Source organism: Bos indicus, chromosome 26, assembly GCF_029378745.1.
Source record: "Bos indicus isolate NIAB-ARS_2022 breed Sahiwal x Tharparkar chromosome 26, NIAB-ARS_B.indTharparkar_mat_pri_1.0, whole genome shotgun sequence".
NCBI lineage: Eukaryota > Metazoa > Chordata > Mammalia > Artiodactyla > Bovidae > Bos > Bos indicus.
The window spans coordinates 27,190,330-27,215,137 of NC_091785.1; the positions used below are offsets into that span (position 1 = coordinate 27,190,330).

Below are 24,808 nucleotides of genomic sequence, written 5' to 3' on the forward strand. Positions count from 1 at the left end.
CTTACTTGGACCAAATAATATATTAATTTGCTGTAGTGGCTCTGATTTTTCTGGAAACAAGCTAAATTAATCACCGCATTCTATCCTCAGACCTCAGATGAGGCTGAGTAATGGAAAACGCTCATCTGGGACAGTGGAGTGGGGGGGTGGGGGTGCAGATAGCCAATTTAGGCTCAAAGTAAAACTTCTCTTTCCAGATTGGCACGTTACCACTGGGTGCGATAATCCACAGTGATTGGTGTGATGGCTATGAAAAAGCAATGCAAAGTATGCATTTCCTAACACCAGCCAAGGGACCAAAGTGATTTCTTTGATTTTAAACTACCATTTCTGAGACAACTTAGATCAATGGGACTTTTTTTTTGGACGCTACTCAGTGTATAAAAATCTGAGGGAGTGGGAGGTGCTGCTCCCTTTTAGTTATAGAATCTATTAATTTATTTTGAGAGTAGAAGAGTATAATACAAGGAATGCTGGTCTGGGAGTCCAAAGACTTATATTTTAGCCTTGATTCTGCAGCAAGTAGCATTTAGTTTAGCTGAAACTTATTCCACTCACAAAGTATATTCCCAAGAAAAAGTAAACAAGAGATGAGTGGCTCAGATATGCTGTTTCCTGATTTGGTCCCAATTCCCACATGCCTCTTGAACAGAAGCATCTCACTGCATTGAGTGTATTCTTGTTTTTAAAGGTGTAAATCTTGCAAGCCAACTACTTCATTTGTCAGTCAATCAAAGTCAGAAACTTATTTCAGTGCTCAAGGAAACAAAGCAAAAGAAATAAAACGACCAGCTCTGTGGAACTTACCAAGATAACACGATCATCTCCCTCATGGACCTCCCTAAAAGATTACCAAGGGAAATTTTAACACTGAATTTTTCTTTTGCTGACTTTACCCAATTCTCATCTAAGGCACAACTCCAATGTTGTGTTTGTCTTTTTGTAAAATGCTATGCATGCTATGCTAAGTCGCTTCAGTCGTGTCCGACTCTGTGTGACCCCATGGACAGATAGTTCAAGCTAAATCACGAGTGAGGAGCATTTAAACATATACAGGCACAGGCATACAGTTCTGGGCAATTACCACTGTTATTAATCTCTTAGCAGCTGAAAATAGTAACTACTCACATGGAAATAGTTTTTTGAAGTTAACAGCATAATTTAATGTGGGTTATTATCTCTAATGGGCTGAGGTTTACAGTTCACCTTTCACTACGCTAGGGTTAGGGGCAGAGTGATGGCCAAGAAGGAGAATTCTGCCTGGAGAAGCCACTGGCTCTCCTGGGAGAGAAGACCTGCAGTGCCCTCGTGCTAGATCTACCACAGGGTCCCTGGGTAGGAAGCTGGTATTGGTCCAAGACAGCATATTACAAACTCAGCAATAAAAACACAAGACACAGAGTCATGAAGATACAATTGAAAAGAAGTTATCGATGCTCCTTGTTCAACCAAAGATTTCAAAGCTGAGCTGCATTTAAACCTACACTCTTCCCTTCTTATAACCACATACATCTCCCTTGTTTTACGATCCACACACCCACCTGTCAGAATGGCTATCATCAAAAAGCTCCGAAGGATTAGCAAGAATACAGAGAAAAGAGAACCCTAGTATACTGTTGGTGGGAATGCAAATTGGCACAGTCGCTGTGAACAATAATATGGCGGTTCCTCAGAAAACTAAAAATAGAACTACCATATGATCCAGCAATTTCAATGCTGGGTATATAGTCAAAGAAAACAAAACACTAATTAAGAAAGATAAATGCACCCAAATATATATATATCAATGGGAGAAGGCGATGGCACCCCACTCCAGAAGCTAATATAATACTGCAAATAAACTATACTTCAATAAAATTTTTTTTAAAAATGAAGACGCATTTCAGTGGTTGTTGCTAGGAAAAAAGGCACGATGCATTAACAATTTACTGCCACTTAAAATACCACAGTGGCAACAAGACCGCAAATCCACAACTTTGAGCGCCTAAGTAAGTTTCACTTCCACTAGGTGGCGCTCCGTATTAACATAGTTCTTTAGTGTTTATGGAGAGACAGCCTGGGGATGTGAGCTGTTGGGAGTCTCTTGTCTGCCTCTATTTTCAAAACAGTACATTTTGGGGAAAGTTTAAAAAATTAGCTGTGTCGCTGAACCCTAAAGACAACTAGTCTCATAAGTTCCACTGGGAGGGAAAGCAAAGGTCAGAAGCTGTATCACTGTATTTGTGATACAGTGACTGTATCACTTTATAAATAATAACAACAGGTCAGAATATACATGTATCATACCTGTTGCTCTGATATACTGTGTGTCCAAAGCATAGTTTCTGTTTTGCTAAAAACCAATACATACCACTTGACAAGCAAAAGCAAATCAGTTATCAGGGTACTCAGATGTCCCTGTAGTAAGAATTCCAAAGAATCAGAGAAAGAGAGAGGAGAAGAGGGGTACGAGAGGGAGGGGCCACTGACAGAGAAAGGAAGATAGTGAGATTGGCAAAAAAGAATATAAGTGAATTTGAGAAATGGAGATGGGGGATTTAAAAAAAAAATAACTACAAGAGACTGAAAGGGTCCTTGGGAAAAAGAATAGGTGCTGAAATAGAGGAGCTGATTCAGGCCATACCTTGGGCAAAGCATATTTGGGGAGCTTCATCTGGGCAAACGCATTCCTTCGGTAGGACACGTAGTAATGTGGCCGTCCCCCTGATGTCAGCTGCAACGTAAGCACAAAGGTGGTAAAAGGAGTCACTACCAGTTACAGGTCACAGAAGAACAGTCCCTGCCCGGAAGGGGTAGGTGCCAGCACAACAGTGCGAGTGACTGCTGTGGGCAAGTGTAAAGCACTGGCACCCAGTTCCAAAACAACCCGGTGTATGTGAGCTGGTCAGAGGCCCAAACTGAGCCTCCTTGACAGAAATACAATTCTTCGACTTGCCCTGTGGCTCAGAAGTCAGGAAAGAATTTTGGTTATTTTTCTTTTAACTGACACAAGCCTGAGAGTATATTGGATCAGAGCCCCTCAGCAACCCAGCTCTCTCTAGCCCCAAGACTGTGACCACACAAACAGGTCCTTGTGCCACATCAAAAGGGAATGGGCCAGGGCACACAGTGGCAGGACTGGTGCCCCCATCTCCGGGCACTGAATTCCAGTTTCGTGCAGTCGCACCACTGGCTGTGTGCATGTCCCACACACAGCAGTGCTGCTGACGTGATAGATGGAAAGCCAAGCCAGGATCATGGTTCTAAATCATTCTCGATCTCCCCCTCCCGGAAGAGAATGGTGCGCTACTGCCCCAGGTCTGTCCAGGATGTACAGCCCAAAGAACCCGGTGGGTCTGAGGGAGGGGGAAGAGCAGGGTGGTCTCCATCTCAGTTGAGCACCATGAATGAGGTGTCAGGGCTGCACTGCCAAACTCTCCCTTAATCCACCTTTAATGAGATATTATTGACACATAACGTATGCAGTTTTAAAGTGTACAATATGATTTGATGCATACATATTATGAAATGTTTACCACATATAAGGTTAGCAATCACCTCCATCTTTTCATTTAATTAAGATTGTATGTGTGTGTGTCTGTGTGTATGTTGATAACATTTCAGACTTATTCTCTTAATAATTTTCAAGTATATAATATAGTACAGCCACCATGCCGTATACTATATCCCCAGAACTTATAGCTAGACACGTATACCCTTGACCAGCATCTCCCCATTTCCCTAGCTTCTGAAAACCACCATTTGACTCTCAGTTTCTCTGGATTCCTGTTGCCACTCTTAACTCATATAAACACCTACAGTTTGAAGTCAGTTGGTTTGCATACTCAGAATGTCAACAAATGCTCTGGGTGAATTTTCATCAGACACATAAAAATGTGACTGGAAAGTTATCATATTCACCATGATGTGGCCAGCTCTCTCTTAGTCCTAGAGATGGGTTATATATTCATAGCGGCCTGGGTAAAAATATATATGAAACTCTAAATGCACATTTGATTCTTATTTGTAAGTCATATATATGGATTATAAACTGTTAATAGAAAACAGGAAAGGTCCCTGGAAGCACCACTGATGGAGAAATGAATTATATATAGAACCAATATGGGTAACCATTTTCCATTTTAGTGTCACTTGATAATTTGATGCTGAAGTTATCAGAGTGCTCATTACTCATTTTTCTGAAGAAAAAAGGAAGTGTGTGTGTGTGTGTAATTGTGAAATAGTTTAAAAGTACAAGGAATTTGAACATTTGCTTTTTGATATTTTGGGATCAAATATTCTAAATTATAACTTCTTGCCCAAGTAAATATAGTAGTGTCTAGAATGTCTCAATCGTAGTGAAATTGTATGTACGTAGTGTATTATATATAAACTATTTAGCAATAGTAACTTTGTCAATTTTAACATGAAAAGCAACAACTGAGTTTTTAAATGTTTTGTCCAAACAAGTATAAAGTTTTATTAACTGCAAAAAGAAACAAAGGATACTTGTTCCTTCTCTCTTCTAATTGCTCCTGAACCCACAGTTTCTCAAATTGTTCTCTACTCTCTCTGGAAGTGAAAAACCCACCTGAATGTCTCATCTAAATTCTCTTGATCCTAATCACAGCAGTGTCTGACAATAATGGCTGATTACTGGCTCTGCCGCCCACTACCTCCAGCCACCCCACAGCTTGTTACCACCTGGCTCTCTATTTTTAAGGCAGGTTCAGAAGAGGGGGCTTGTTGGCTGACTGCTCTCGGAAGAGACTGACGTATCTGCTCAGTCCTATTGACGACTGAAGGGAGCCTCTTTGGAATGCAGAATGTGAGGAGGATGAATACAAGTGTGCATAGTTCTGGAGACAACCTGAGTATTCAGAGCAGTGTCCCCAGGACCCCGTTTTGACACATCCTCCAAACACTGCCCCAAGGAAGTGAAACAGGAGGGAAGAGGTCAGGGCAGAACCTTTAAAAGAATGACACGTCATAGGACATGGCAAAGACTGATTAGAACCGACTGGGTCCAAGATTCGGGAAGATTCTGTTTCCAAGGCACCGTGAGCTGCATTATACACTCACTGCACTACTTTAGCACGCTAAAAGACATGTCAGCCAGTGCCATGGCAGTTCTGAGGGCAAGCATGAAAGGTCGAAAAGTCCTGGAAATGCCTGCCTCTTCCCCCCAATAACTGGAATAATCCTCCCACTGATTAGCCTATGAAATTACCCAGGCTGTAAAAACTAACTGCTGTACTTCTAAGCTCTCACTTGCCCTCTGAGATGGCCCACACTCTGTGGACTGTGTTTCTCTCCAAATACATCCACTTCCTACCAATTACTTTATTTCTGAATTCTTTCACTAAGAAGCAATAACTTCAAATTCACAGGCAATAGAAGGAATTACTATTCCGTTAGTATAGAAGCTTCAACTTGGTAATGTTCCTTTTGTTAAAAAAAGAATGCCTTTGCTTCTTTCTCTGTTGTTCTTCAGGGAGGGCAAGCAGGTGAAGGGGCTGCATTAGAAGCAGGGAAGGGAAATGTCTTTGAGACAATCAGCGGAAGCGGATCTTTCATACCTGAACAAACACATAATCGTCCTGGACAATCAGAGAGTCTGGGTCGATGTAGCCTGGGAAAGGTTTATTTCTGTTGGCTTCTGTGCAGTTCTGCATTCGGCATGTTAGGTATTGTGAATCTGAAAAAAGAAAAAAAGAAAAAAAGAAAAAAATGCGGGTGGGGTGATCTACACACAGTATATTGAGTCAGAGTAGACATTTTCTGTTTCTCTTGCTATCTGCAATTCTTTCAACAAACCTCACATTCTCTGTTAACTACATTATTGTTGTTATTATCATTGTTTAAATTTTCATGATTATTTTACTCACTTGCTATCAATACCACCACCATTTCCCAGTGCCTCCACCAACTCTTGTCATCCTAGAATACTAAATTCTGTTAACTAATTTTTTTCCTTCCAAATCAAAATGAAAAAAAAAATTCAAAAGCTGGCAATAATACTTGTGCTTTTTTAGTTATTTTCCTTATTAATAGGATTCACTGCCATACTCTGATAAATAGGGAAACACACAAACATACATGCAATCATTGGTCATCTCATGCTAGAAGTACCCTGTTATAAACAATAAGGCCCTGTGTCAAGGTACAGGTTTTTCTTCCATTACTAATTGGAAATAAAACAGAATTGAGAAGAGCTTCCATACTCAAAACCATTGCTCTCATTTTATAGTTGAGTAAACTAAGACCCTGGAGAAGAAATGGCAACCCATTCCAGTGTTCTTGCCTGGAGAATCCCAGGGACAGAGGAGCCTAGTGGGCTGCCATCTATGGGGTCGCACAGAGTCGGACATGACTGAAGCGACTTAGCAGCAGGAGCAGCAGCAGCAGCAAACTAAGACCCTGCCTCTCACCTGAGACCAGAGCAGGTGATAAACATACCAGTAAAAATTACTTTTAACAGATTTGACCCCTGCTGCTGACAGTATTAATATATTGTACCAGGGAGGCTGTCTCTGTTTTTCAGCCACAACTGTTCTGCCCTCTCTATGAATCAGACGTCACTCAGAACTCCCTTTTGCAGAACTCCTGAATACATTCAAACCTTCCATCAGTGCTGCTTCAACCTCCCCTCATGCTAATCTCTTCTCTCCAAGTGATTCTTCTAATCTGACCTAAAATATGTTTAGAAATTTGGCCACATTTTCTACCACTTAAGAGGCTTTACATTTGTATTCCCTCTGTTCTAAAGGCTTCCCCCCAGGTTGTTCTCTAAAAAGGTCTAGATTTCAGCTTACTGTTATTTCTGGGGGTCTCCTATGATTGCTTTTCAATAATACTCCATCCTGTTAATTCCCTTCATGGAACTCATCACAATCTAAATTGAAAGTGAAGTTGCTCAGTCGTGTCTGACTCTTTGCGACCCCATGGGCTGTAGCCTACCAGGCTCCTCTGTCCATGGGATTTTCCAGGCAATAGCCCTGGAGTGGATTGCCATTTCCTTCTCAAATCAGCACATAGTACATAATAAATAAATATTCTTTGGAACATGGCACTTTACTGGAATATATCTTTTTGAACGAAAAAGGAAATTATTTTACCTTTTTTTTTGATGTTTAACGAATGGGTGAGTTTGATTTTAGGACATACAAAGATGTATGAAGAAATACACTCCTCCAAATGGAGAAATAAGGACATGATTACATGAAATGGGGGTAAGCAATCGTATGCTGAGTTGGATATAAGGATTCACTAATGACTTCCCTGGAGAAAGCAATGACACCCCACTCCTGTACTCTTGCCTGGAAAATCCCATGGAAGGAGGAGCCTGGTAGGCTGCAGTCCATGGGGTCGCTAAGAGTGGGACACGACTGAGCGACCTCACTTTCACTTTTCACTTTCATGCATTGGAGAAGGAAATGGCAACCCACTCCAGTGTTCTTGCCTGGAGAATCCCAGGGACGAGGGAGCCTGGTGGGAGGCCGTCTATGGGGTCGCACAGAGTCAGACACAGAGTCAGAGTTCCCTGAAGGAAATTTCTAGCGCTGCTGCTGCTGCTGCTAAGAAACTCTAGTCGTGTCCGACTCTGTGCTACCCCATAGACGGCAGCCCACTACTTTTACTTAAAGTTCAGTTCAGTCGCTCAGTCATGTCTGAACCTGGGCAAACCTGTACTCTACAAGCAGTGCCACTAGGGGGCGACATGCACATTTGCTCCAACTGACCAATGGCTGACAGTTGCTGATAAGCTCTAAGGAGAGGAAAGGAAGAGAGCTTTATCCACAGTCTTCCTTTATCCTGCTGCCAGTGTGGGGATGGAAATAGCTCTCAAGTATATGTTTTAATCCATCTAGTCCTCCAAAGAATGACTAAAGAAAAGACTTCTACTCTCCCTTCCCCATTAACATTTTTAGACATTCTTATATTATTATATAAATTATAATATATAAATTCATATAAATTATAAATATATATTATAATTATATATTAAATATATTATAATTGTATTTCTATTTTATAATTATTATAAAATTTTATATAAAATAATAATTATATAATACATAATATAAAATGTATATAATTTTAATTGTTACTTATATTAACTTTAATTAATAAAGTTTCATTTTAGGACATAATTCATGATCTTCATCTCTGAAGAGAATTTCTGGGACTCATCTCTTCCCAGATCACTTCTCTTCATGGGACACAAAATCTTCACCTCACCATTTCATACCCCATCAGACCCTTGCAGAGCTTTCAGTTGACTTCTGCCTTGCAGAAGGCAGCTCAGGATCCTAGAAATGGAGATGGGCATCTGTGAGACCTGGGTTTGAGTTCTGCCGTGGTCACTCCCTAGTTGCATCACTCAAAGAACACCGCTTCACCTCCCTGAGTCTCATCACTGTCATTTCTCAAATGAGGATGCCAGTGTCAACTATCTCATAGTTTGATTCTAAGAATTAACTGAAATAATATATATGCTAAATGTTTAAAAACTCAGAAGTTGTACAAAAACTATAATGTGTCTATTTTCTCTTCTGCAACCTTTCACAATGATTAGATCGTGTTGGGGCACATTGTAGGTCCTTTAAAAAACTGAATTTGAGTATTCCAGTTATATTTCACTATTGATTACTGTTGGTGACCGGTCCAATACTCATTCCTCCCTACATCTTTGCCAGAAAAGCCAATGTGGATCTGGTGGCTCAGCTTTCTCCCACGTCACTCAGAAGCTCTGATATGCAGGGAGTAATTCTCTTGGGTCTGTGTTTACTCCAAGTCCTCCTACTCTACCTACTAGCATGTGCTTTAGGAGAGGCCTTTTAAACCCAGTTCTAGTAAAGAAGAAGTTATAAGGGGCTACAGGGAGGCACAGCAGAAAACCTTCTTCCGCCCCCATACAACACTGTGTCAATATGTCTGGAAGTGCTCTAGCCTTTCTGTGCATGGAGGAGTCTTACAGTTGAGCTTCCACAATGAATATGACAAAGAGATGGAAAGGGCCCATTCCCTGATGGCATCACTGAGCGTCTGACTGTGTTGAACCCAGAGCCGCCCTTTCTCATGCTTCTTGTTACATGAGATAATGAATGAAAACAATCTGAATCAAAGGTTCTGACTGAGGAAGTCTCGGGCTTCCAATTACAAATACAACTTTCCAATTAGAATTCGTAAGACTGCCACCTCCTGAGGATTTCTTGATGAGTACACTGTGCTTGTTTTATTTGTAGTGTTGTCTAATAATTTCTTTCTTAAGATTTCAACTTTATCTTCAAAGGTCCCTGAACAAACATAAGATGGAAAATATAAAAATAAACTCTTTATTTTTATAACTTAACTATATGGAAATTATGAATCTGAGGGATTTGTGGAGAAATTAAAAGAATAGGGAAACTAATATTTGCTGTGCATTTATGTGCCAAGTACTTTAAAGCATGTTCACATTCATTTGGTACACTTAGTCGTCACAATACTATGGCATATAATTTATCAACTGATTTTGCAGGTGAAGAGAATGAAGCTCCTGAAGATTATAGAAAGGGCAGTATAGGTTTTCAAACTGGGCTGGCCAGACTCCAGGTCTGGTTTATTCCCACTACATTGCATGAAAAACCCCAGCAAGTTTGGGGCCAATTTTTGTTAAGTATGTTTTGGCTTCAAATTATCAATGGACAAACCTAAATACAAAAAAAAGGAGAAAGAAGAAAGAGCAACTGTATGTTTATGTTTTCATGAGGTAATTTGTCAATAAGGATCAACATTTATTAAAATCTCTTTTGACTATGAGTTCATTTCTGAGAATTTGACTTGAAGAAATAATTAATGAACCATGCAAAGATTTAGTTACTTTGATATTCATCATAGTGTTGTTTATAATTTTAAAAGGTAAGAGAACACGTGTACACCCGTGGCGAATTCACGTTGATCTATGGCAAAACCAATACAATATTGTAAAGTAATTAGCCTCTAATTAAAATAAATAAATTTAAATTAAAAAAAATAAATAAAAAGGTAAGAGAAAACAAAATGGCCAACAGTTGAGGTACAGCTAAATATACTGTAGAAAGTACATAGCTTGTTATGAATCCTTATATGAGGATTTACAGAAATTCTTAATACATTTTATATAATAAATAGTTATCAACTAATAATGTTGTATAAATGTTAATTTATTAGCTTTGAAAAATAGATCATGGTTGTGTAAGATGTTCGCATTAAGGGGTGCTGGGTAAAGCTGCACTATCTTGGTAACTTCTCTGTTTATCTAAAATTATTCCAAAATAAAAGTTTTTAAAAAGTAGGTTACCAAAATATGTGCATATGGACATGATTTTGTGCAAGTGGTATATATAGATATCTACATATGTATGTTTGCATGGGGAAAATGAATAATAGATATATACGAGACGTCAATGCTAGTACAGAGGCAGTGATATGAGAGAGTGATATGATATGAGAGAACCAACCAGCATGCAAATCTCTGGTCAGCACTTCTTAGCCAGGGAAGGCGGCCCAAGGGTCATGGTGGGCTTGTGGGATTCTACTCATAAGAATTAGAGAATCATCTCTAACTCCTTTGCTTGTTCCATCCCTCTCCACTCCTCATGCCACACAGTGAGGCAGACCTGTTCAATGAGCTGTTCTTGTGCTGAGAATTTTAAAATGTACAACCAAAGCACCTAAGAAAAGCTCCAGGAAGAGGTCTTGAAGCCATGTCTTGCTCGGAGTGGCTCAAAACGAAATCTACAAGCTGAAGGGGAACCGATCAATTCCAAACCGCCTGCCCATGGTAAAGTGCTCCTGGTTTGTTCTTGTTCCCCTCCTAATGGAAACAAAAAGAAATTGGCTGCACTTCATAATGAGGGACCAATCACTCTTATTCCCCTTGGGGCTTGCTGTAATAGCATTAAATGTGATGAACTCTTTCCATATTCAATTCTGGTGAGTGTATGATGCGATTCCATAGGAGGTGTCTTGTAATTTGGCATTAATTAACGTCAATTAATGTAGGCAACCGCTAGACTTTAGAATTAATTTCATTACTTTTCCCACACAGATGTTTTCCTTGCCGCAGGTAATTAGGACACTGTGCTGCTCTTTCTAAGCACCCTCACTCTCTGCAACAGCTGCTGCTTGGCATAATGCAATTTCCATGCCCCCAGATCTGTGCTGCTCTAAAGAAGGGAAGCTGCTTTTTAAAGGCCAGGCTTGAAGCAGAGGTATAGTGGCTTAAATGCAGGCTTAGCTTGGTAAACCTAAGCAAATCATTTTACCGCTCAAGTCTGTAAGATAGGTATACACAGGAGCCATCTTGCTAGTGGTTGTGAGGGCTTACACCACAGTCGGGAACAGCATTCAGTCCAGGGTCAGGCTGGACTGTGTGCTCACACAGTGGGAGCTGGGGTTGTGATCAAAGTCCCCCAACCCCAGCTTTCATCACCAGTATGCTCACTGTGTCTCAAGGGAATGGACTGTAAAGTACTATAGACATTTCTACCTGAGAAAATGCTATGCTATGCTAAGTCACTTCAGTCGTGTCGGACTCTGTGTGACCCCATAGATGGCAGCCCACCAGGCTCTCCCGTCCCTGGGATTCTCCAGGCAAGAACACTGGAGTGGGTTGCCATTTCCTTCTCCAATGCATGAAAGTGAAAAGTGAAAGTGAGGTCGCTCAGTCGTGTCCGACTCTTAGCGACCCCATGGATTGCAGCCTAACAGGATCCTTCCTCCATGGGATTTTCCAAGCAAGAGTACTGGAGTGGGGTGCCATTGCCTTCTCCGACCTGAGACAATAGCTTTCTTTATATTCATGTTTTGATTTGGGTTAATTTATTTATGTAATATTTTAAAACACCATGAAGAAGCATTCTCCCAGTGTAACTAAATAAGTATTCTATGCAGGTGGTAGTCAGGCAGAACTGGAAGGTAACTCAGATATGAGATGACCCAGAAGTCATCCTGCCACCTGGCGTGCAGGGTGGCCTGCCTGCAGCCATGTTGCTGTGCAGGGTCTCCCTCCCCTTTGAGTGAAGGGCTAGGTCTGAGCTCTGTCTCTCTCTCTTTCACATGCTGTGTGACTCCGAGAAGGTCATTTACCAGATGAGGCTTCAGACTTTTTCTGTATGAGATGAAGGTTCTTAGAATTTTAGAATCAAAGGAGGATGGTAAAAATCAGACTATTGACTTTAAGATCTGAAGGTCTTTACCATCCTTTACCCACTGGGACCTGTTTCCTTCTCACTCTTGCCCAAGCAATCAAAACTCTGTGATGCTGCTGGCAAGTCTGTGTCACCGGGGTTTCTGCCTTTCCTAAACAGCATTTGCATTGCTGACTGACACTCCGTGTTCATTCAGAGAGCTCCCTCCTGGGGCTTGAACTGCCTCTTCCTTTCCTGTGATACTCTCCTAACACTTCCTGGGCCACTTTCTGTGGAGCTTTTCCTGGGGCTCAGGCAGATCTCTCCTTCCAAGAATGGCTCCATTGATAGCAACAGCAGCATTAACCTCCAAAACCACCAGAGCCACCTCTCCTCTGGGTCAGGAACTGTGCTGAGTGCATCACGTGCTTTTTCTCTTTTAAGTTTGGAAATAATCCAGAGTAAGGTACCTTTTACAGGTAAAGAACTCAAAGCTTAGGGACAACAGTTTAATATTGCAAAACTTTAGTCTTAAATAAAAGCATAAACCAAGCTGGTAAGCATAAACGCTTTAAAACTCTTTCCCATCCCCCATTAATTTTCAACTTACAAGAAATGAAATGAAAAGAAATGAAAGCATTTTTGCATATGGGGGAGAAAATGCACAGCATGGCTTCTCCAGAGTTTCTGGGGGATGGGTGTGTACTATTCATTACATGTGTTCACGTGTTATATGAGGAAAGCCAGGACAGAGGGTAGGTTCAAGGAATGGCCTCTGATACATGTGGGTATATGCAATCCACCATTTCTATACTAACTTGCTACTTTCATCATACTCAATACTGAATATCATACTTGGAACATGATAAATGTTCAATAAAGATCAATAGAAAAACATCTATTTCTGTTTAATTGACTATGTTAAAGCCTTTGACTGTGTAGATCACAACAAACTGTGGAAAATTCTTCAAGAGATGGGAATACCAGATCACCTTAACCTGCCTCATGAGAAAGCTGTATGCAGGTCAAGAAGCAACAGAAAGAACCAGACATGGAACAACGGACTGGTTCCAAATTGAGAAAGGAGTATGTCAAGGCTGTATATTGTAACCTTGATGATTTAACTTGTAGGCAGAGTGCATCATGCAAAATGCCAGACTGGATGAAGCACAAGTTGGAATTAAGAATGCCGTGAGAAAAATCAATAACCTCAGATATGCACATGACACCACCCTTATGGCAGAAAGCAAAGATGAACTAAAGAGCCTCTTGATGAAAGTGAAAGAGGAGGTTTAAAAAACTGGCTTAAAACTCAACATTCAAAAAAACTAAGACCATGGCATCCAGTCCCATCATTTCATGGCAAATAGATGAGGAAACAATGGAAACAGTGACAGATTTTATTTTCTTGGGCTCCAAAATCACTGCAGATGGTGACTGCAGCCATGAAATTAAAAGACACTTGCTTCTTGGAAGAAAAGCTATGACAAGCCTAGACAGTATTTTAAGAAGCAGATATTACTTTACCGAGAAAAGGTCCATCTACTTAAAGCTATGGTTTTCCTCTATAGTCATGTATGGATGTGAGAGTTGGACCATAAAAAAAGCTGAGTGCCAAAGAGCTGATGATTTTGAACTGTGGTGTTGGAGAGTCCTTTGGACTGCAAGGAGATCAAACCAATCAATCCTAAAGGAAAACAGCCCTGAATAGTCATTGGAAGGACTGATGCTGAAGCTTAAGTTCCAAAACTTTGGCTACTTGATGTGAAGAACTGACTCATTAAAAAAGACCCTGATGCTGGGAAAGACTGAAGGCAGGAGAAGGAGATGACAGAGGATGAGACAGTTGGACAGCATCACTGACTTGATGGACATAAGTTTGAGCAAGCTCCAGGAACTGGTGATGGGCAGGGAAGCCTGGTGTTCTGCAGTCCATAGGATCACAAAGAGTTGGACTCTACTGATCGACTGAACTGAACTGAAAGATCAATAGGTACAATCCCTGCCTTCTGCAGTGGAATAAATAGAAAGATATGACACATTTTATCTTTTCTGTATTCCAGCCACCCCGTCTCCCTGCTATTCCTGGATGTACATGGGCCAAACCCTTCACACATGCTGTTCCACTGTCTGCAATGCTCTTCCATGTGGCAGACCCACCTCTCTCCCTTACTTACATAAAGACTTAGCTGAAATACCAAATGCCACCTTATCAAAGATTCTTTCTTTGACAGCTCCCCCTCTCCAACCAGCCCCTCTTTATAGACTTTGCTTTTCGCTTCCTAGAACTTATCACCACCTAGCATTATGCATATGCTCATAACCTGTCTCCCCTAACTGGAAGGTAAGCTTAATGAGAGTGGGGCATTTGCAACATCCCTTATCACCCCTCATTCATGCCTAGAAGGGCACCTGGCATACCACGGATGTCCAACAATGCCTTTCAAATGAATAATAAACAGGTCTGGAATAAACAAGACCTGGCTTCAAATGTTGGCCCTGCAGCATTGGCAAAAATAATTAATCAAAAATATGTAATCACTGCAAACCTCATTTTCCTCATAGTTACAATGAGAAGAATAATTAAAGGAAAGAAAGAGAATAAGAATGAAAGTAGGAAAAAGGAGCGAGGGAAAGAAAGGAGGAAGGACCTATTTCCAACAGTTGTTGTAAGTAGTGTAGCTAAAAAGTATCTAGTGCGGCAGCAACAGAAAAAAGGAATATAATGCACAATCCTGGCATCCTGGCTACTTAAGAACATATGGGGCAAAGGAAGAGTGGTGGTATGAAAAAATGGCAAGACCTTTACAAGAAACACGAGAAATTTCTCAAACTCTTAGAAGTTGTATGTTTTAGGAACTGGTGTTGATGAGTCCTGGAGGAACCTGAAGACCCAGTAGAAATCCAGTCCTTTGTCCTAGAGTTAAGATTTGGAGGTCTAACAAGGTCATGATGAAGGTGAAAAGAGATGAGACATGCAAAGAAAGGAATTAAAAGGCAGCAACCTAAATTCCCATTCACTATCATAGGAACGAATAACATAGGCAGAATCATCACACAGTGTAAAGAAATACAGCAGTGAAAAAGATTGCACTCGAGCTCCATTCAGCACCACGGACAGAGCACCAAGCAAAGTACTGGGCAATAAGGTAGACGGGTATACAAGCCATGATACCACTTCTATGAAGTGAGAAATATACAAATCAATATTACACATAAGATAATAGTATGTGAGTCTGGTGGGCCACAGTCATAGCGTCGCAAAGAGTCGGACACAACTGAGTGACTAATGTGGATGAGTTTCAGTATGGATATAGGAGTGATAGATACCCATTTAAGGAGGATGGCTAGTTGGGGTTATCAGAGGATGCATTTTGGGAAGAGGCACTTTGGGCTTTAACTGTGTTTGCAACAATGTAGTTCAGAGGCTGACACAACTCTGGTCCATCCAAATACAGCTTGTCATCTGTTTTCATGTGACACTTGAACCAAGAATGGCTTTCACATTTTTAAATGGTTGAAAAAATCCTAAGAAGGATAACATTTCACAACCTGTGAAAATGATGTGAAATTCACATTTCAGTGTCCATTAGTAACATTTTATTGAAACATACACACACACACACACACACACACCATCTGGAGATGACGAATTTCTCTCGTGTACCTCTGTGTTCTTCTCCTCAGGCTGGGAGTTGAGGGCACAGACCTCCTCACACATGGGTGGGCACCCAGGAGGCAGGGGAAGTGGCACATAATGGACCAATGTCACACAAAGGACCCAATTTGAAAGCTGCCCAGCTGAGCCTGCTACTGCAGTGTCACTGTCAGATTTTTCATCGCTGTGTGGGGAGGCCCGTGTTATCTTATTTCATGCTTTTCTGGTTGGTTTTCAGCGCTGTCCTTAGGCTGATAAATCAGAGAGGCCAAGTTGACATCAATAGTCTTTGAAATCAAGAGACTTTTGCAATACGAAAAATGGGGTCAAAGTGGTAGGTACCATTGGACTCGCTAAGCCTGGAAGCTTGATTTGACGATAGGGAAGGAGAGGTAAGAAAGCATTTGGTAAATATATTGGGAAGTGAGGAAACCAAGAAGGACCTTGTGGGGCTCCTGGGCACAAAAGTCTTCTATGTCCCTCATCTCTTGATGACAGGAAACAGGCTTCTTTCAGCCTCCAAGACCTCTGCTGAGTTCCAACAGGAGGTTCAAACTGTTGCTAATTAGGGAAGGGAGAGGGATGCTGAGACTGGAGATAAACAGTTTAGAAACAATAGCGCAGCCTCAGGGAAGGTTCCTGAGGAAAGGTTCCTCAAGAGATATACAAAACAATATCTTTTAGCTGTTTTGCAGATACTGAAACCCTCACCAGGTGGGAGAAACTAACTGTATGCTGCCCACAAGCACACAGACTCCAGACCCATTGGAACCAGATGGTTGATGATGCTGATTCCCACTTACCTGACCAACAAACCAATCAGAAGAATGTCCATGAGCTGATCATGGCCACATCCTCTTGGAAGCATTACTATAAAACTATTCACTACCCGCCTCCAGGTGAGGGCATACAATTTTGAGGGCATTAGCTTGCTGTGGCCCCTTTTGCCTGCAAAGCAACAGAGCTGTCTATTCTTTTCTACTAGGCCCAAAACTCTTGTCTCTAAGATTTAATTCAGTGTCAGGCTATAGAGGCCGGATTCAGCTCCAGTGATGGAGAGGCATCAGTATATGAAGCTGACCATTAGAGGAAACTTCTAACCTACTCCCCAGCCCTACCCTAAAGCCTAAAAGTGATTAATACGTTAACTTTTTAAGACAAAGGTAAAAGAAGGCTATGAAACATGGGGTCTATTAATGCCAATTGGTGTACTAGTGTTGGGACTCTGGTAGCAAATTTGATATTTTTTAGATTTGAATAAAACGCAAAAATTTTGATCTTCTCTAGAACACTAAAAAGATCTGATACCTTGGGAAGGGTCATTGAAAAGGAAATGCAAATAAGTAAATACAATACCTCACTCTTAACTAAATAAGTGTAAACAGAAACAATAAGGATATGCCACATTTTTGCTCATCAGATGGGCTAAGTTTAAAACATCTTTCATAATATCCTGGACTACTGAGGGCTTGTAAACGTAGGCATTCTCATAGTCAGAGAGTATGCAATGATGCAACCATTTCAGAGGGTATTGTGACAATGTCTATGAAAATTAAAAATGTGTACACTCTTAGACCTAAGAATTTCCCTTCGGTAATTTTTCTTTGAGCAGTGCTTGCTCCCTACACTTGTCTGAATGCTTACCAACCAAGCAAGTAACATGTGTGTACATGTATGTATCGACATTGTTTGAAATAGCCAAACATCTGTATGTCTATTAGAGATGTGGGGAAGTGTTAGTCACTCAGTCATGACTGACTCTTTGAGACCCCATGGACTGTAGCCTTCCAGGCTCCACTGTCCCTGGAATTATCCAGGCAAGAATACTGGAATTCCTAACCATTCCCTTCTGCATGGGATCTTCCTGACCCAGGGACAGAATCCAGGTCTCCTGCATTGCAGGAGGATTCCTAACCATCTGAGTCATCAGGGATAGTGATTAACAAAATTATAGTTGATTGTATAATGGAGTTCCTATGTAGTGATTAGTCATTAAGTGGCTCAGTCAGTTCAGTTCAGTTCAGCTCAGTTGCTCAGTCGTGTCCGACTCTTTGCAATCCCATGGACTGCAGCACGCCGGGCCTCCCTGTCCATCGCCAACTCCCAGAGTTTACTCAAACTCATGTCCATTGAGTCGGTGATGCCATCCAACCATCTCATCCTCTGTCGTCCGCTTCGCCTCCTGCCCTCAATCTTTCCGAACATCAGGGTCTTTTCAAATGAGTCAGTTCTTCGCATCAGGTGGCCAAAGTATTGGAGTTTCAGCTTCAGCATCCGTCCTTCGAGTGAATATTCAGGACTTCTAAACGTATATATATAGTATATGGAAAGGTTTTTAACTTGCTATTGAATTCACCCAGACCAAATTTGGCATAAGAGTTTTATAAAATGAATTTTTGTGAGTATGTATGTATGTATACATACACATTTATATGTATAAGTCAAAACAATTATGAAATCCAGATTTCAGAGCACAGTCAGCAAGAAACATCTATGTCGGTCACAGACTCTCATAGAGCAAAAGTTTTCCAGAGCTCATTTCCCCTCAAATATGGAGATTTCAATTACAACAGAAATTAATTAGAAAATGTAACCTAGGTAGATCCGAAATGAGACTAAAACTAAACTTCCAACAACAATTAGAAGACATATTTTTAAAAAAATACCAACTTTAGGGAATGGGGATGACGGTCAGAAAGTGGACCTGCTTTTCACTTGATACAGTGGAGCATTGCTTCTCCTTGTTATTGTCAGTGTTGCTACTTCTGTTGGAATAAAAGTGATTGATGCTTACAGTATAACCTCAAACCACTTCATTGCTAATACACTGGGGACTGATGAGAACTGAGGTCTCTGTCACCTTCCCACAGTGTCTCAGCAGGGCTCCCTGATCCAGGTGCTGACATGCATGACGTTCACTATGGAAATTTGATTGGAGGGGTGGAAAACAAAAAAGTTGAAATGAGATGTCCAGTTCTCACCTACAGCCAGAATTAGTGGGATAGTGGTTTTACAAAGTTGTGAGTTTCCTTTGATTTTTATCTCAGCTTATAAGATACTGGTTTGAGTTTCATTTCAGAGTTTGGGGGCAGTCATTTTCACAGTTCGTTAAAGGGCCAAGGTTGTTTTTCCTCAGTGAAAGAGATTAGTCCTATGGCAAGCTGTTACAAAGTTAGTGACTCATGTAAATAGACAAGGAGACCAGTAATTGTCCCCCGTCCCCTGTCCCTGTTGGCACGGATCATCATGGGTACAGAAAACATTCAGGTCACTGGCCAGGTCTTTCATTTCAGAAATAAAATGGAGAAGCAATAAAGCTCAAACTTGGTATTGCAGTTTCTCTTACAAGATAATGTCTATAGACAAGCACAAATATAAAACTACAGACCCATGGATAATTATCATGCAAAGAATTCTGATAAAAGTTTTGCTCTTTTCCCCCAGATCATGCATACATACAACATGGCACAGGATTTCAGGGAGTTGTGAGTTTCTCATGCTCATCTCATCCGTTAGACCTATGGGACTAGACACCCTATGGTTACAGCCCCTTCTTTAAGAAGACCTGCCCATACAGTGACAAGGAGATATTCATTAAGTTGATATACATTAAATGTATCAGGCTCTGAGCTATGCTTTATACACAGAACCAAGATTAAATAAGATGTGACTTTTCAAGAAGATTTCAATCTAACAGTTTGGTCAACATTTTCTCACTATATACATTACATTTACATACACTCAATCTATATTAGGTAAATCAATAGAAGGTAGGTTTCCTTTTTACAATTTTCATGTACTGGGTAGCAGTTTTAATGTATTAGGTACATACCATACATGTGTGTGTGCACATTCTCTCTCTCTCCCCCTCACACACACAGTATTTAAACAGTAAAATCTTAGTTTCCAGGATGACAATATATCAATTTGTCTGCAGCTGAATGCAGGGGCCAATAACAAATGCCAAGTACAATAAATATGTTCAGAATTTTCCAATAATACAACCCATGATTGACTGTAATTGAGGTTGCTCTCTTCAGCTTGCCTCCCAAGGCAGAGAGGTAGTACAAGAAAGAATACCATCCTTGTCATGGTGTAAACTACAAAACATCCAGATTTCAGAGCACAGTCAGCAAGAAACGTCTATGTCGGTCACAGACCCTCATAGAGCAAAAGCTTTCCAGAGCTCATCTCCCCTCAAATATGGAGATTTCAATTGAAACAGAAATTAATTATAAAATGTAATCTAGGGAGATCTGAAATGAGACTAAAACTAAACTTCCAACAGCAAGCTCAGATAAGCATTTGCCATCCACCCCATGGTGATGAGCAAAATAAGGAGGGATTTTGTTGTGTGTCACATGTCTCAGTGAATTGCTGACAAAATTCCTAAACCCATTAAAATCATAAAAAAAAAAAAACTTGCTACAAACTTTTTAAAAATTGTATTACTTCAGCATATGCTCTACCAGATGCATGACCTAGAATACAAATTATGGGTTTCATATACTAAACAGTAAGAAAGGATGGAGAAACAAAAGAGGAAACCCAATCCCAGAATGTGGAGAGAGAGAGAACATAGATCCTGGATTTCTGGGAGCAACCAAGTAGCCTGGAGCCTGATTCTGATAAATATACGCTCAGTTATATTTGCTAACAATTTCCTACTTGGACCTCTCCATTTTCTCTCTTTCTTTCCTCCTCCTCTCTATTTCTTTGATCTGAAGCCATGGTTACTGACTCTCTTGTAGAGACACAGACAGACAGAGGGAATATGATACAAAAAAAAAAAATCTCTTTTTTACACTGAGTCAGGTCAGGTATTATGCTTATATCCTTTATTTCAATGGTAGGTTTTGTGTTTTTTCTCCTGTTTTGTTTTGATAGGGATAACGTTTCAAATTAAATCCCTATATTGAATTTTCACTCTTGGATAGTTTCTGAAGATGCTGCCTTTGCCAAAAAAAAAAAAAAGTAAAATAAATAAAATTAGAACTGATGTATTTCATGCCTTGTGAAAGCTGAGCCTGAGATGACAGTTTGGTATTATCAGCCTCCGTGCCTGCAAGGAGCACAGGAATGTTGCTGGGTGAGAGAAAACGTGCCGATCAGGGAAAGTGACGGTCTTGTTGCTTTCAGGATACGGGATGAGAGCATTAGATGCCACAAGCCAGAAAGCAGCTGAATCCCCCAAAGCTGGAAAATAGAAGCAAACTGGGATGCTACCAATTTCATCCAGAGCTTTCTAAACAAGGACTGTGGTCATGGGAGACAGAGCCTAAAGCTCTTTCATTAGCTTTTCGTTGTGAGACCTTGTTACTTTAAGCGTGTTCCACAGACCAGTGGCAGCAGCTTCACCTGCAGACTCTTGGGCCCCTACTGAATCAGAATCCACATTTTAACAAGATCCCTAGGTGGGCTGTATGCATGTTCAAGTTTGAGACACTCTAGATTTTTCATAAAACCTGTAAGTGAGTTTAGGTAGCCAGTAGACTGAAAATTGGTCAACTATGTATTCGTTCATTGAGTAAGCTCTCTCTACATGGAGCCACTGTGGAATGTGCTGGAGACCCACTATCAAGCAAAGGTATACTTGACTCCTGCATTCACAGAACTTACTTATATTCAGGTGGAGAGGAAAAGTTATGATCAAATAATCATGTAAATGGAATGTGTAATTTCAAGCTAAGATGAGCACCATAAAGATAAATAATGGAGTTGGATGAAACCAAACACAAAATAAACGAATTTAGATTAGAAGTTCAAGAAAGACTTCCTTAAGAAGTCTTAAGAAACCAGGGATGCTTTCTCTGGTTTGATATAATTCTGTAGTTACATTAGATGTTATCATTGGAGGAAGCTGGGGAACTCTACTATTGTGTGTGTGTGTGTGTGTGTGTGCAACTTCTGTGTGAGTCTAAGGGGCTTCCCTTGTGGCTCAGATGGTAAAGAATCTGCCTGCAATTCAGGAGGCCTAGGTTCAATCCCTGGGTCAGGAAGATCCCCTGGAGAAGGGAAAGGCTCCAGTATTACCACTTCGGTATTTTTGCCTGGAGAATTCCATGGACAGAGGAGCCTGGAGGGCTACAGTCCATGGGGTTGCAAAGAGTCAGACATGACTAATGAACTTTCACTTCATGTGAGTTTAAAATTATTTCAGAATTAAAAGTTATAAAAAAAATGGATGTTTAACTGGATACCTGGATGATCCCCAATGATGAGTTATACTGAATTGGTCAGGGAAGAGGGAAGAAATGAATTCCAAGCAGAGGAAACACCAGGTATTGGAGCCTTATAGGGAGACAGACCTTGCAGGTCTAAGAATTAAAAGCAAACCCAAAGACCCCCAGGTTAGGAATGAGGAGGGCCCAGAGTGAAATGAGACTGAGAAAATGGACAGATGACATTGTAACTTCTGACCTCAGAAAAGACAGCTCTGGCTATTGTGTACTGAGAACTGAACCTTGGAATCCAAGGTAACATTGCCAGCTCTGGTCACCACCAGAGAGAGCCCACTTTAAAAGAGGAGAGGAAGCAGCTCTAAATTGCTGAGGTTATTCTGCGTCAGGTACAATCTGGGCACGTTGCATATCACAGCCCTTCCTGAGTTTATAAGGAGAAAGGAGATGGTCAGCTTGGACCCTGATCTGTCCCCCAACTGATTCAGCCAAAGGATATATATTCATCCCTTACACAGGGAAATAAACCTCTGGAGATGAAATTATCTCCCTGTGAGTGCCCAGTGACGGAGGAGGTGTGGTTTCTGGAGAGTGTGGATGGTGCGGTGACCAGCTGCTTTCAGCTGTGAGCTGGTAAACCATGGGTATCATCTGCCTTTGCATCAAAAGCATGCAGGGCATGTAGACAGGCTCAGAGTCGGTGATGGTAAAGTCTGTGAACCGTGAGGGGTAGTTTTGAAGGAGGGAAGGTCTCCAAAATTGGATTATAGCCCTCTGCTCAGTGCTGGACAACCTCTACCAGCCTCCCAGCTCAGTGGTGACTGGAGAGTCCATTCTCTTCCTCTTCTCTACACTGGAGACCTCTTCCTTTCCACTTGCCTTTTCTCTCTCGTCCTTTTTTCTTCTCTGTAGCCCCCCCTTACTCTTTCAGCTGCAGCACCCGTCTTGGGTCTAGTAGCACCCTGTGAAATGCTCAGCCCTTCTGGAGATCCTCAGGACCAAAGAAGGGGAGGAAATCCACGTCATTTAACCATATTACGTAAACTTTCTATGCCTCGATTGCTTCATCCATAAAATAGGAACCACCTACAAGTTGTGAGGATAGTTGTGATAAAGTATAGAAATCCCTTAGCATAATTCTTAGTACAGGGCAAGTGCTCAGTAAATATTAGCTACTGTAGGAATCACTGTTATTCACTTCTTCAATTTACAGTGAAGAAACAAGGGCATAAAGACTTTCAAGGCCACACAAGAGAGTGAACTTGTGAGCCATACAGACATGTATTTGGACTGTGAATCTTCAACTCCCTCCACATCGAGTGCTAAAGTCACAATGTCCACAGGAAACACAATCCTTCAGCCAATCTCAGTTGGGGCATTCAGAGCTACCAACTGACTTTTCCCTTTTGCTGCTTGCTTCTGTCCTACAAGCCTTTTCCAAGTATTCTGTGAATCTCCCAATAGACCATTGAGGTATTGCCTGGATGGTATCTGATAAAACAAGGAAACTGGTGAAAAAATCACATCAAAAGAGCAGCAGTAACAAAGGGACGATAGAGGATGCGATGGTTGGATGGCATCACTGACTCTATGGACATGAATTTGAGTAAGCTCCAGGAGTTGGTGATGAACAGGGAAGCCTGACGTGCTGCAGTCCATGGGGTTGCAAAGAGTCGGACACAACTGAGCGACTGAACTGAACTGAACTGAACACAATAATAATGTTTACTTTAGCAATAAGGGATTTTGGAATTTTTAATCACCTGCAAAGAAAACCCCCCTGATGGGATGAGAGTTATCCATCAAGACAACTCTAGATTACTAAGGACACACACACAAAAAAAGTCTTCAGGTCCAGATGACTTAGATTCATGCCACTGTGATTTCATTTAACACAGATATAATTCATGGCAGATCCAGAAAACAAATTATTACTATGAGCATCATGGAAAAGTGGCTTTACTTACGACCATCCACAGTTCTGGCCTCTAGATGCACAAGGTCCGGTTCCTTGTTCGACCCCATCACAGACCTAAATGATGGAACATATCAACATTAATGAAACCCCACATGCCCCAGAGAAACTCAGCTGAGCCCCAGAAACTATTAAACGAACATTCACAGGATTTTAAAGCCACGATCCTTGGGATACATCTACTGTATTTATTGATATAGCCTGACAGTAAAATTTCCACTTCAAATAAAGCTGATAATGAAACCTTTATTTGATGGAGGCCAGGCTTAACTCTGGCAAGGATATTGTGTGTTATTATCTCAGACTTGCAAATAAGTCCCACACATGTCATATGCAACAATCTCACTGACAGTGTATTAAACTTTCAAGACTTAGCGGGCAGATGCCAGGCAAGCTGCTTTAGCTGGATGACTTGAACAGTGATCTACATAGCAAACTGATCTAATTAACGTTTTTATTTGAAATGTGCAGAACTATCTACTACTCTCCTATGAACAGGCCATGTGACCCAAAAAATGTAGTGGACAGAACAGCTCAGGGTGACCATTCTGTGCTTTTGAACCAGTTTGAGGGGGAAATGCAGTTGCATTCGCTTTCTGATGTGTGCTGGAAGCCACAAATGTAAGTAAAAGACGAGTCTATTTAAAAAGCCTTGGAGGCACATATTATTTAGTCTTATCTTGCAGTGAGCCATATTAAATAGAAAATAATTATCCTGTTACATAAGTAATATGGGCCATCGTACTGCATCTCGTAAGACTTTCATTCAACAAGATTAATTAAACTTGGGATTGTCTATAATTTTTTTTTATCAGGACTTGCACAACTTTCATTTATTTATTTAATTTCCAAGTGGAAGGTG

General features: G+C 40.9%; 1 protein-coding gene across 4 annotated transcripts in view; it reads right to left on the bottom strand.

Moving 5' to 3' along the window:
- Nucleotides 1-24,808, bottom strand: part of SORCS1 (sortilin related VPS10 domain containing receptor 1) — a 578,046-nt gene that overhangs the window by 134,196 nt on the left and 419,042 nt on the right. For all 4 annotated transcript variants that reach the window (XM_070780803.1, XM_070780802.1, XM_070780801.1 and 1 more), the window contains exons 6-8: nucleotides 23,939-24,003; nucleotides 5,559-5,677; nucleotides 2,624-2,713 (exon numbers count right to left, since the gene is read on the bottom strand). In XM_070780803.1, the coding sequence (XP_070636904.1) occupies nucleotides 2,624-2,713; nucleotides 5,559-5,677; nucleotides 23,939-24,003 (274 nt within the window). The remainder of the gene's footprint in view (nucleotides 1-2,623; nucleotides 2,714-5,558; nucleotides 5,678-23,938; nucleotides 24,004-24,808) is intronic.